This window comes from Myotis lucifugus, unplaced genomic scaffold (assembly GCF_000147115.1).
Source record: "Myotis lucifugus unplaced genomic scaffold, Myoluc2.0 scaffold_1347, whole genome shotgun sequence".
NCBI classification, from domain to species: Eukaryota; Metazoa; Chordata; class Mammalia; order Chiroptera; family Vespertilionidae; genus Myotis; species Myotis lucifugus.
Window position 1 is genome coordinate 73,563 of NW_005872395.1, and position 13,419 is coordinate 86,981.

Consider the following 13,419-nt stretch of genomic DNA (forward strand, 5'->3'; position numbering starts at 1 on the left):
CCCCACCAGCGTCCGCGACTGTTCCCCTAGGACCCAGCCCACCCCTGGGGCAGGCGGGGGCGGGGGCGGGCGGTTGGGGGGCACTGGACCACTCGCTTCGTGGACTGTCCCCTTCCCCAGGCTTCGGCTTCTTGCCCCCGGCCCAGGCGGAGCTGCTCGCCCGGCAGCAGGAGCTCCTGCGGAAGCAGAACCTGGCGCGGTAGGTGGCGGGGCCGGCAGGGCAGAAGGTGGCTCCGTCTCGCTGGATCCTGACCCCTGACCCCGGCCCCCGCACCCCCTGACCCAGGTTGGAGATGTCGGCCGAGCTGCTGCGGCAGAAGGAGCTGGAGGGCGCGCACCGTCCGCAGCTGCTGACGCCAGAAGCTGCGCTGCCCCCGCCGGACGGCGCGGAGGCCCTGCTGGTGCTGAGACCCAGCTCCGCGCCCAGGCTGGCGCTGCCCCCACAGGGACCCCCCGGCTCCCCCACCCCGCCGCGGGAGCCCACCCGCCGAACCCCTCGGAAGGGGAGCGTCAGCCCGGCCTCAGCCCGGCCCAGTGAGCCCAAGACCACCGGGGCTGAGCTCTGGGTACAGGATGGCTCTGAGGATGAGCCCCCCAAGGACTCAGACGGAGAGGACCCCGAGATGCTGGCTGTTGGGGGCCGGGGCCTCACCCCAGGTGGAGGGGCCAGCTCTGAGCGGAAGGGACTTCTCTCAGGATCCCTGCTGCCCCCCTCCCTGCCCTTGAGCGTGCCCTGCGTCAGCCCCTACTTCCACACAGGTGGGCACTCCCTGCTCTAGACCCCTCAACAGAGGGTGGGGGGGAGGAGACCCATCCCCCCACGTCTCCTTAGGAAGTCCAAGGGGAGAAAAGGCCCTTTTAGTCATGGATCTGGACAAGGGCAGAGGCCAGCAGATGGGTGGGAACCTGGGAAAGAGGCAGCCACAGTCCTAGTAACACCCCCTCCCAACCAGGCGCTATCGGGGGACTCTTCAGTGATGGGGAGGCGGCCACCACCCCTGAGGACATCAGCAAGTGGACAGTGGACGATGTCTGCAGCTTCGTGGGGGGCCTGTCGGGCTGTGGAGAATACACACGGGTGAGGGGGCACCTGCCCAAGATGGTCCTGAGCTCCTGTCCCCAGTGCCTCTCCTCACCCCCATTCTCCTCAAAGGGTGTGGGGGGCACGGCGCATGCTCCCGTCCCAACCTGCAGTGCTGTGCCCTCCACACGGACATATGTCCAAGTTTTCTTTCACATGAATATTTTCCCTACAAACTGCACAAACAGCTCCTCTTGGCTCCGTTTTCCAAAGCCTTGAGCCCTCCACCCCCCCCACCCCGACCTGGCAGCCTTGGCCTGGCTGAGGGACCCTGAAGGGTGAGCAAGCAGCTCCCACTCAGGCCCTGACAGGCACCCACCCCACCAGGTCTTCAGAGAACAGGGGATAGATGGGGAGACCCTGCCCCTGCTGACGGAGGAGCACCTCCTGACCACCATGGGGCTAAAGCTGGGGCCTGCTCTCAAGATCCGGGCGCAGGTGCGTGCCAGTGGGCGGTGGTCCCCCGTCCTGGAGGGACAGTGCCGAGGTTGCAGACCCCCAACCCAGGCTCTCTCCACAGGTGGCCAAGCGCCTGGGCCGAGTCTTCTACGTGGCCAGCTTTCCGGTGGCATTGCCACTGCAGCCACCAGCACTGCGGGCCCCTGAGCGGGCACTCACCTCAGGGGAGCAGCCCCCGTCCCCAGCCACGGCCCCCTCACCCTTTGTGGGGGGACTTCCCACTGCCGGCCAAGCCTCCCCCAAGCAAGAGAACGGGACCATGGCTCTGCTCCCGGGGCCTTCAGACCCCTCCCAGCCTCTGTGCTGAGTTGTGGAGCCCACCCTTCAGTGCCAGCCACTGCAATGCAAAGGCCCCTCCCCACAGCTGCTTTTCCTCTGGTTTTGGGAGCAAAAACACAAAGAACTTTTAAAAAGAAAACATGTGACTTAAGAGGAAAGGAATGTGTTTTCAAAGACTTCTGGGGGTGACACAGAGCCTGGCGCACAGGCCTGGGATCCAACCTGGGGGCTGCAGACAAACCAAAGACAAGCGGTTCGCTGGCCAGGCCGGCCCCTGGCTCCCTCGGGAACTGGGACTGCGGTGAGATTTCAGCGTCCTGACATCAGGTGAGAGCTCAGCTTCCCTCATGGGCGCCCAGCACCCTTGGGTGCAGCAGTGGGCTGGCTCCACAATGCAGGTGTCAGTCACCAAGGCTGCCACTCCAGTGATCAGCACAGTGCTTGGTACTTCCTGGTCTTTTATGTTGTAAAAATAAAGCCCTGTCCGCCATCTACTGTCCTTCCTGGGGTATGGGCACTGACCCCAAGGCCTCAGGCCCAAGGCTGAACTGCTGGTGAGATGGGGCACTGCAGGCAGACCAGGATGGTGGCCCTCAGTCCTCCTCAGAGAGTTGTAGGTCTTCCAGTTCATCCTCCGGCCCCTGGGCAAGCAGTCGCCACAGCTCCCGGGGGGCCAGCCCTGACTCTGCATCTGAGCCTCCATCTGCAGGGAGACACCGAGGCTACATAAATTCTGCTTTATCAGAAAGAAGCCAGCCTGGGGGTTACTCATCACTAATTAATCACAGCACTAATTAATTTATCGGTGCCGCTACTGCTGGCTGCCAGAGCTAGCAGGAACAGAGCAGCTGGCCCTACATCCCCAGGAAGGAGCCTTGGGCACGAGCTCAAAGGGCACAGCACCCTGACCCAGGAACCACTCACCGTCTGAGTTGCTACCTTCTTGGCCACTACTGCTGCCATCCTCGTCTTCATCCTCGTCGTCGTCATCCTGGTCGTCGTCCTCTACCCCCTGCTGAGCTCCCGGAGACCTAGGTGTAACTGGGGGCCAAGGCAAAGAGCCCATGGGAGGGGCCCACAGCAGATGCACAAGGGGTGGGTAGCTAGGCTCACAGCCCTGCACCAACCCTCCCCTTGGGCAAGTGGAAAAGATTCAGAACTGCCCTGGAGAGTAGTGGGGAGAGGGACAAGGCCTAGGGACACATGTTCCAATTCCAGGAGGCCCACCTCAAATCAAAGAAAGCAAAGTGGTGGGGAAGGGCAGAGTGGCCCCCACAAACAGGAGCTGAGGTGGGAGCAGGCACCCCTCCACCAGGCCTGTTGCCCAACCCCTGGGAGTTCAAGCTGAGCCACACAGGCCCACCTCTCTCTGAGAAGTCTGCAGCATCGTCGTCATCACTGTCCAGGTCAAAGAGGTCCTTGAATTCCACCCTGTCCTCATCCTTTCTGTCCCCCAGCTTCCGCCGCTTTATCTCGGGGAAGTTCAGGTCTTCCAGCTGGAAGGCCCAAAACAAGAGCAGCAGGTGGGGGTGTGCAGGGAGCCCTGGGTGCCACCAGCAAGAACCCTCATTCCTAGACGGCTTCTCCTAGACCCAGTGTCCTGTTTTTCTTTCCCCACACAAACACCTAGTGAGCATCCCTGGGAAGGATTCCTGGACAGCCACCCGCCAGGTGGAGGAGGAGGCCCCAGCCACCCACTGGCCTTTAAGTGCCATCCAGGTCACAGTCGCATCCTTCAGGGCAGCCCCACCCCCTTCCTGTCTTAAAGTCATAGCCAGGGTGCTAGGTCCTCGTCTCCGAACAATCCGGCCGGGCGTGCCCAGGCTCCGACAGCCTCCCGGCCCGTACCCGCTCTTTGCCGCTGATTTCCAGCTGGATCTCCCGGTCCCTCAGTTTCCGCCACTGGCTGTAGTACTTGGTGAGCGGAGTCCCCTCCTCTCGGGCCTGCTTCTCCCAGTCATCCTGTGGGGAAAGGCTGGGGTCACGTCCCATCCTGGGCAAAACCCCAAGCCCCAGCCACACACGGTGCCTCCCCACTGACCACGGCCTGCCGGTTGGCCACACCGAAGGGGGCCCTCTGGCGGAGGCTGCAGATGTGGTCTGCGTTCTCCTGCACCTTCTCCAGCAGCTGGCGCACCTGCCGGCAGTAGTTGGCTACCTTGCACTCTCGGAGGAAGGACTTCAGCTGCAGAAGGAAGAGGGGCTCGGCCAGCTCCACACAGGGCTGCTCTGCATGCAGCCAAGGGCCCACCCCCTACATGTGCCCAGAGGGGTAGAGGGGGGAGGCGTGGAGCCCTGGGGCAAGTGCCTGTGGGGGCAGAGCCTCCTGAGAACCAGGGCCTGGTCCCTTCATTTACACACTTGTGGGTTTTTTACTTCGAAGGAGAATCAAGCAGTTGCGGAAACCACAGGACTGCAAAGCCTAAATACCACCTGGCTCTTTACCCAAAAGAATGTGCTGATCTCTGGGGCTTCAAGCCCAGAAATAGAGCCTTGCCCACCCGAACCCAAGTCCCAATGGGCTCTGAGCCAGTGCACTGGGTGGAGGCAACCCCACCCCAGGGCCATGCAGACAGACAGCACCGCTCCCAGGAGGCACAGGCCTCCCTGAAACAGGAGCATCTCAGCTGAAAACGAAGGCCTCCCATGAGAGTCACCCCCCCACCCCCCTATCCCCTAGCCCTACCTCCACACCACACTCAGGACCACAGGGGAGGCATGCAGGCAGGAGACCAGCCCACTCAGGCCCAACTCCCCCAGGACAGACTCAGGGCCCAGGCTCCCACCACTGGCTCTGTGGCTGAGACAGGCTGCCGTCTCCTGCCCTTGTGTCAACAGGGCTGAGGCGATTAAACACAGTCTAGTCAGCCTCACAGGAGGTCAGAGGGGTCTGGGCAGGGCAGGGGAGCCGGGCAGCGGGCACTCACCTGCAGGATGGCCGGCAGCGCCAGTTCCGGGAAGGCGATGCTATGGGCCTGGCTGTGCAGGTACTCGAGGGTGAGGTCGTACAGCTGCTCCACCAGCCCATCCTGAGGAGCAAGGAGGAGAGCTCAGGCACCTCCCTCACAGGCTGAATGCCAGCTCCCTCTCCAGGGAGAAGGAGGTGGGGACCCACAGCTTCACTCAGGCTCATGGGGCTGGGGCCCACGGGTGTCTGCTCCCTGACCCTGGGGGCCGACAAGAGTCCATGCAGAAACTCCACAGGGCAGCAAGCCCCTCCTGTTCACACTCCTCTTGCCTCCATGGTCACTCAGGATGCTGACTGCAGTGTCCTCTGACATCCTGCGGTGACCCCACCCGGGCACTCCCTCCCTAGCCCCTCCCTGGAGGCCGGCCTCACCCGGTAAGCCTTCTCCTGCAGGTTGACCTTAGACAGCTTCAGGATCACGGCGAAGTTGATGGGCTTGGAACTCATCCGTCCTGGCTTCCTGTTGAAGTCAACCTGCTGGAAAACCTGCAGGACCGACAGCCTCCTCAGACTGCAGTGCTCACACCACTGCACCCCCGCCCCCCGGGGCCCTGAAGACCCGCCGTGAGAGTAGGGACAAGTGGCCAGAGGCAGTGCCAGCCCTGCAGCCCCACAGACCCCCTGGCCCAAGAGCCTTCTGCCTTCCAGAGCTCTGGTGGCCCCCAAGGGAGCCCGCCGTCCCAGAGTGGGACCCTGGCCAACGGGCGTGCCCAGGCCCCGCGTCCGGAGACGAGTCCTTCAGTCCAGGACCACAGCAGCCTCCCCCACGACCATGTCCCCAAGGGCTGCATCCCCAGGAGCAACACACCGAGGGGCATGAGGTCTCAGACGGGGGCTGGCAGCCCTGCCTCTGCGTCTACAGAGGGCAGGCTGCTCTGTGCGGGCCCTGCCTCGGGGAGAAGCCCTCCCGGTCAGGAGGCTAAGGCTGCCCAGGAACAGAGTGAGTGCCTGGCCTCTCAGCTGGGCACCTCCCCAGGACACCAGGGCTGGGGAGGTGGGGTGGGGGGGTTCATTTTATGAGCGTGAATTTTCTGTCCCTGCCTCAGGGGTGATCGGGATGAGTTCCTGAGGGGCATGAGGGCCGAGGCTGGGAGAGCCCAACTGTGGAAGGCACCCCCAATAAGAGACTCCACAGAGCCGAGCTCAGGTCAGCTCCAGATGAGAAGCAGCCGTGATGTGTGGACAACAAAGTGGTCCCCGGGAGGGCAGGGTGCTTGCCCCAGCCTGGCTCAGCCTGGGGGAAGGAGGTGGTCTGATCTCCCACACAGGCTGCTCTTAACCCTTTTCCACCCAGGGAGGGAAGGGCTGGGGCTCCCCGGAGGCAGAGAGCTCGGCTTCCGCCTCTGTGGTCAGTTTTCTCTGGAGAGGCCTGCACCCATGGATGAGGGATGTGCGGGACGTAGCTATGGCGAGCCCAGATGGGGTCAGTGCAAAAGTGAAGGCGGAAAGAGATCAGTTGAGGGAGACAGTAGGCAGAGGATAGACAGGTGCCCTGAGCTGGCCAGCAGTGGGAGCTTCATGCCTGGACACCAGGGCTGCTGGGGGGGGGGCTATGAGCATGAAGCTTGCACTGAAGCTTGCACTGTCCCTGCCTCAGGGAGGAGGTTCCTGAGGTTCCCTCCCTCCTCCCTCCCCCTCCTGCTCCAGGGCAACACAAACCTGACCTTTGTCTTCCTGAGGCACAGCTCTGAGCTGTCTGGTGGGTGATGGGTGTGAACTTCTGAGTATTTCCTGGGTTGGGCCTGACCACCAGTGGATTTCTGGGTTTTGGTGGATTTCTGGGTTTTGGACCACAGCCTTTCCCAACTGAGCTTACGTGAGCACGCACACACAGATGCACACGCTCGTGCACACGCTCGGGGATGTGCAGAGGGCAGATGCAGCCTTGGAATCAGACCTGGGTTTCCAGCCTGGATCTCCGGCTCACGCTCATGTCGGGCAAATGCCCAGATTGACCCAGGTCTGTGCCCTAAAACCAGCCACCTCAGGCCCACCCCACGAGGCCGCTTCCTCGTCCTCACTGCTGCTCTTGCCAACGAACACATGCACCAGCCTGGGCAGGACCAGGGATGCCCTGGCAGCACCTGTGCTCTGCAGGTGAGGGCCCCGCTCGCTCACCTCCCCACTCACCTCAAGGATGAAGGGCAGCACGGGGATGAAGGTGCCGGTGCCCTCGGAGAGCAGCGTCAGGATGCGCACACAGTGCATGCGCAGCGGGTAGAAGCGTGCGGTAGGAACCAGCCTAGGAGCAGGAGGATGGGAGTGAGACGAGGCCCAGCCCCAGGGATCCCACAAGCCCGCCCCACCCTCCTGGCACTGGCCCGACCCTTCCCATGGAGCCCCCACCGCAGCAAGGACCTATCACCCTCTCAGGGTCACTGGCCACACCTGCCCCACCGGATCCCTGACAGAACAGGGCAGGACACAGGCCCTCAGGACTTGCCTCTGTGCTCAGCTATGGGGCTGAGGGGACACCCAACCAGGTTTAACTTTGTTTCATTTTAATGTGTTTGTAGGGATCATTCATTCAAGCCTTTCATCCCAGCTTTCAACTCTCCTTCAGGAGGACAGGGCTGCCCCCTCCTGGCCAACAGCCACCAGGCCATGCACAGCTCCTCCATTCTCTGCTGAGACCCCCGCCCAATATTCACACCCAGGATGGCACACACCAGACCCCACTTGCTCTGTCCAAGAACCCCGTGCACATAAACCCACTCCCCTTCAAACTGCACACGGCCCTCTCCCAGAATGCACACTGCTGCATCCTCGGACAGAGATGCTAGGGAGGCGCTCACGGCACAAGCCACCCAGAAGCCCAGCTGCCCGAGCGTGGGGTCCTCCCACACAGGGTACAGGCCACAGACAGCTCCAGCCCAGCCCTTCCACGGGTGTCGCCGAGTCACAGACCGCAGACCCTCCCTAGAGGCCTGGCCACCTGCAAGAGGACCCTTGCAGGAAGCCTCTGTGTACTGCCCCTGCCCCTGCCCTGCCCTCTAGGCCTCGGGGTCCCCGCACACTCAGACTCACTTGATGCAGCCGAGCACGACCTGGGCGAGGGGGTAGATCAAGGGCTGAAGGGTGTCGCTGGGGCAGATGGTGCTGAGGACGCGGCACCACAGCTGCAGGCAGTGCATGAACTGCCAGTTGTACACGGACTGGTGTGTCTCCTGCAGGGAGCCCCCAAGTCAACAGGGTCCCCAGGGCCCAGCCCTCCTCCGCACCATGCATACAGGCCCCCGCAAGCTGTGCCCCTCCCAACCCCACAACAAGGACCCTGCCCCAGCCCGGCCTGGCCACACACCTTCTTGCGCATGGTCATGGCGTTCCGCAGGTGGATGGCGAGCTGGCGGATGTACAGGAAGGCGTGCTGGTAGGCGACGCTGGTGTCCAGCGCCAGCAGCTCAGTCAGCGTCCGCTGCATGAAGCTGATGAGGGGCAGGGTGCTGGGGGAGGTGAACTTGCAGTTCCTCACGTAGGTGATGTACATTTGCTGCCAGAAGACCAGTCACAGCTGCCTGAGCTCCCAGGCCCCGAGGCCCCACCATGACACCTGGGTCTGACCCTCAGAGCTACTGCCTCTCAGAAGCACAGCCTGGCTGTCTGCTGCAGACCCTCCCCTGGGGCCCCTGCTGCTGCTCAGCTTCCACAGGGGTGCACCCATAACCTGGGGCACCGAGCCTGCAGTCAGAGGGCGGGCCCAGTACCAAGGGAGGGTGAACTCCAGCAGGAACAAGTTTGGGGGCCAGCAAAGGGACCATGAGGGCCTGAGAGGGAGGAGCCCCGCTGCCAGGCCTATGCAAGGGGATCTGGACGGTCCCCATGCGAGGCAGGCCACCCTTGGTTTGGAGCCAGGCACCAGGGTCCCTGCCCCTCTCCACACCCGCTGTCCTTGTGCACGGAGGGGACAGCTGCGTACTGCAGTCCACGGAAGCGGGGGAGGAGGCGGGGATGCCATCATTGTCACCACCCCTTCTCAGGGAGGAAAGGTGACAAGGACCTGGATCTGCCTTGAGCCAGTCCGTGAGAGGTGCTGACCACGAAGGCAGCCTGCCAGCCCTCAGGCTCAGGCTCTCAACTCTGACCCGATGGACACAGATGGGGCAGCAGGGGCGGGAGCCGCTGGCCACACTACCTTCAGGACGGGGCTCAGGAAGGTGTCTTTCTTGTGCCGGCAGACTCTGATGAGGACCAGGAAGGCCAACACTCGGACTGTCTCCTCGCCCGTGCTCCACAGGACCACCATCCTCTGCAACGAGCGAGACGTCACCGCCGGCCCCGGTCTCCCCAAGTCCAGCCAGAGGCATCCGTGGACATGGCTGAGAAGCAGCCCCAGCTCAGAACCTGCTCCCACGTGCCCAGCTGTGTTGCCCGAGACAGACCCCAGTGTGGGGGGCATGCTTGAGGGCAGCCACATGCACTCGAGCACGCCAATGGGGAATGCCCACCTTGAGCAGCATGCGGCACTGCTTGGGGAAGGTCAAGAAGTAGGGCACGGAGCTGCTGATGTGCTGCAGGAGGGCCGCTGCCACCGTCGCCTCTGCCACGCAGGCCACTAGCTGAGGGAGCAGGAGGTCAGCGCCGCCAAACCCACCACATGGAGATACAGAGAAGGACCAGACCACTGCCCATGGCCAGGCCCTGCTGACCCAGCAGCCCGCCACTCCCCGCCCCATCCCCGCGGACATCACACCTGTATGACTGAGCTCAGGTAAGCCTTGACGTCCAGCCGGAGCTTCCCCCACAGCGGGCTACTGGATGGCTGCAGCACCCTGCAGAGACCACCCCACCCCACCCCACCGAGTGAGACCCAAACCTTAGACACCCCCCAGCTCACACGTTCTGTCCGTGCACAAGACACAGGGCACGGGGCCCTGTGGGGAGACCCTCCCAAGAGTGGCCATGACCAATGCCTGAGGGACAGACTGCCACTTCCCCAGGTTCCCAGAGGCACACACCTGTGACAGGCAGGGAGGGCCCTGGGGTTTAACCCAGGCGCTAACCACCACCACTGCAACCAGGTATTCTGTGGCCCAAACAAGCTTTAAAAAAAGCAAAGTCGCCCTGGCAGTCTACTCAGTGGATAGAGCGTCGACCTGAGGACTTAAGCGTCCTGGGTTCGATTCCTCTAGTCAAGGGCATGTACCTCAGCTGCAGGCTCAATCCTCTGCCCCGGTCGGGGTGCAGGGTGCATGCGGGAAGCAACCAATCGATGTTTCTCTCTGTCTCTCCCCCTCTCTTCCACTCTCTCTAAAAAACAAAACCCTGAAGCGGCCCAGCCGGTGTGGCTCAGTGGGTGTGGCCCAGCCGGTGTGGCTCAGGGGGTTGAACGTCATCCCATGGACCAAGAGCTGAGTTGTGGGCTCCATCCCCAGTAGGGACATGTGGGAGGCAGCTGATGGACGAGTCTCTGTCATCAATGTTTCTCTCTCCCTCTCCATCTAAAAATCAATAAAAAGATGTTTAAAAACCACCTGCTGAAGTACATGAAGGGGCCAAGGCCAGGGGCACCATGGCAGCTCACTCTGCCCAGGAGGCAGTGCCCGCCACTTCCTCCAGCGAGGGCAGTGCAGTGGCCTCCTTCCCAGGAGGCACCGCCAATACCGCACCTGCTGCCCGCACTCACTGCCGCCCCTCCACCCTGCCCGGGTCAGACAGGGCGCCTCCACTCGGCCCAACCCGCCCCAACCCATCAGTCCAGCCTGATCACCACCACCAGGCCCAGGTGATGACAGAGGGCCTCTCTGGACACTTCTTTCTTCCTTCGAAAGAGCTGTGTGGCCCTCCCTGCCCCAAGGAACCCGTTCTACCCATCTGCTGCCCTCCTCCCTCCTCTGAATACAGCTCTTCTGCTCGATCTACCTCTAACGCTAACGTGGAAGGTAAGGTTCTCAAACCCAGCATCGACCAGGCCCCCCAGGAGACACACCCAGCAACCGCAGGGCAAAGGGCAACGAGAGAGTGAACAAGACTGTTCATCCAAAGAGGAAAGAGAAGAACAGAGGGAGAGAAGGAGGGAGGGAGGGGGGGAAAGAATTCTGACTGGGGAAATGGGGAACAAAAGGAAGTAGTTTGTGGTCCCTGAGAAATTCTGGGCAGAGAATCTCCCTTCTCAGGAAGAAAAAAGGACAGGGCCACTCCAACGGGCCCTGGGAGCTGAGCCTCTCCCCAGAGCCCAGAGAGAGCCTGCTGTCTCCAACATCCCTCTGTGCCAGCGGGGCCCAGAGGGAACGGCCAGGTCCCAGACCTCTGCTTTCCCCACCTGCAGGGCCCTGAGCACCCCACACCCCGCCCTCACCTGCCGCTGTCCTTTGGGGCTTTTCCAAACAGCAGCTTCTGGAGGCCGCCAAGGAGGTCCCTGATGCAGAAGGTGACCAGAGCATTGAACACTGCAACGAGGGGACCACAGATGCCGCTCACAGGACAGCAGACGGAACAGAGAGCCTGTACCCCAGGTCCCCTGGCCCAGCTCACCAGCACCGTCTGTGACCTGGAATTTAACGGCCTCAGCACCCTCGGGGTCTCCTTGGGTGGTAGCCACAGCCGCTCGGAACGCCTGCACAACCTCGTGGAACAGCTTTGGAGTCAGGTGCTGCTGAAGGGGAACAGAACCCAGAAGGTTGAGGGAGCCATCAGCTGTGCTGAACAGAGGGAGAGGCGGCCAGCGGCTCCCAGACCTGCCCTAGGAGAGATGGCACCCCTCGCCCTCATTCTCACACAAGGCAAGAGGTGGGGACAGTGTTCCATGTGCCAGGAATAAAAAGACAGAGTCCAGCATCCTCCTGGGCGGCGGGGAGCCTGGCTCAGGGACCACGGGGGCGGGGCTGAGGGTCCCAGATCGGGGCGATGGCCAGCGGTGCACAGCTTCTGGAGTGCTCCCTTTCCGCCCCTTCCTGTCCCTACAGAAACCACGGCCAGACCCTCGGAAGAAGGGGCCTGGCTTAACCAACTGGCAAAGGCACAGAGACCATATCCTGCCCACAAGAGACTTGAGGGAGCAAGGAGCCCAAGAGAGGAACCGAGAGCAAAGGAGCAGGCAGAGCCCCTAGGATGTGAGTGAAGGAGAGAACGCAGTCCTGGCGCCTCCTCGCCTAAGGAAGAGCGATGCCAGGTAGCTGGCTGCTAGGAGGAGGGGGCCTCCCATCTGCATGGTCCCAGGTGACTCAACCGAGTCAGGGCCGGCTCCGACCGGGGGGGATGGGTCCGGCCGTTTCTCACTTTCGCTGCCTGCTTCCATCTCTCGACCATGGCCAGGGTCACCGGGGTGGAATCCCTCTTCTTCCCCTTCGGTCCTCTGGAGGCCCCATCCTCGTCCTCCTCACCTTCCTCTTCACTGGCTTCCTGCACCAGACACAGAGGGCCCGGCTCGAGCAGGACGTCGAGGCCAGGAGCGTGCCCCCTGCCCCCACCCAGCCCCGTCCGCGCCCTCGCCTCCAGCGTGTCGGGCAGGGAGTGCAGCGGCTCCTCTCCGTCCTCAGAGCCGTCCGAGTCGCTGAAGTTCAGCAGGCTCTGGTCGTTCTCCTGCAGGAACTTGTAGAACTCGGGGTCTTTGTCCTTCAGCCGAGAAAGCTGGTCCTTGTGCTCAGATGCCCGGCCTTTCCGTCGGCTGGGGAGGTGGGGGTCAGTCCTCAAGTCAGATGGGTGGGCAGAGCCCGTGGGGTGGGGGGTAAGGCTTGCTGGCCTCTTCTGGGAAGATAAGGGGCGAACCTGCTCCCTCACAGCAGCTACCGACAGCTGAGGCGGGGATTTCAGGGGGTAGGTTTTCAGATCGCCCTGGGCCCCAAGTCCACGCTCACACACCCCTCTCTCTACGTTTCAGCAGGTGCATTTCAAACCCAACGTGCACAACGCCGAACCCGGGGTCCCCCAAACTTGCTCTGCCCACCCCTGCTTCACCTCAGTGGTTGGCAACTCGACCTTTCCAGGCACTCACTGGGGCGGAAGGTCGCCCTGCCTGTCTCTCAGGCCCAGATCTCACCAGCAACGTCTTCCAAACCCCTCCCGCCTCCTCTCCAACCAGACCATCTCTCAGGCCCCAGAAGGGTCCCTCCCGGTCCCATCCTGCGCCGACAGCAGCCCCGTGACTCTCGCTGTCACCGTCACGTGCCATTCCTGCACTCGCAGCACCAACCCCTGCGACGCCTAACGGAGGGCTCCTCCATCGCCTCTCAGGTCCACCCTCTCCTCCGCGGGAGGCCCCTCCCGGCTCGGACCCGCTGTCCTGCCGCCTGCACCACCAGGACGGGCTCCCCGACCGGCGGCGCCGCCTGCTCCCTGGGTCTCTGGCTAATGACCACCTCTTCCCACGACCTTGTCACGCCGCTCGGCACAAGCCGCCCGCACGCTCCCGCCTTTCCTTCCTGCTCACCCAGCCCGAGGGGCCTCCCGGACCAGCCTGCGCCCGCCCCAACCAGGCCAGGCAGCGGGCGGCCGCTCGGTCAAGCACCCGGTGAAAGAATATACAGGGCCCAGAGGTGCGGGGCAGGGGCACAGTCCGCACGGTCACACGCTGATGCTCGGCCCTGGAATAGCCTGCACCCTGGTGCCCAGGTCTTCAATGTTGGAGGCCCCGGGAATAGCCTGCACCCTGGTGCCCAAGGTCTCATGCTGAGCCCCTGGAATAGCCTGCACCCCC

General features: G+C 63.0%; 2 protein-coding genes across 2 annotated transcripts in view; one reads left to right on the forward strand and one right to left on the reverse strand.

The window, feature by feature from the left end:
- The window catches only part of SAMD11 (sterile alpha motif domain containing 11), an 18,729-nt gene extending 16,420 nt beyond the window's left edge, over positions 1-2,309 (forward strand). Inside the window, exons 9-13 of the mRNA XM_014449680.2 lie at positions 10-199; positions 287-759; positions 954-1,078; positions 1,409-1,519; positions 1,602-2,309. Of these exons, the coding sequence (XP_014305166.1) occupies positions 10-199; positions 287-759; positions 954-1,078; positions 1,409-1,519; positions 1,602-1,847 (1,145 nt within the window). The 3' untranslated portion in view covers positions 1,848-2,309. The remainder of the gene's footprint in view (positions 1-9; positions 200-286; positions 760-953; positions 1,079-1,408; positions 1,520-1,601) is intronic.
- On the reverse strand, positions 1,967-12,390 carry NOC2L (NOC2 like nucleolar associated transcriptional repressor; the record flags this gene model as incomplete). The annotated part of the gene is made up of 17 exons (XM_023748384.1): positions 1,967-2,522; positions 2,744-2,860; positions 3,183-3,315; positions 3,668-3,781; positions 3,861-4,004; positions 4,747-4,848; positions 5,160-5,273; positions 6,918-7,029; positions 7,815-7,954; positions 8,089-8,277; positions 8,920-9,033; positions 9,233-9,343; positions 9,478-9,556; positions 11,083-11,173; positions 11,259-11,376; positions 12,003-12,125; positions 12,216-12,390. Coding segments are annotated over 17 exons (2,086 nt in total), but the record flags the coding sequence as incomplete, so codon positions are not given.
- Positions 12,391-13,419: the final 1,029 nt, after the last annotated feature.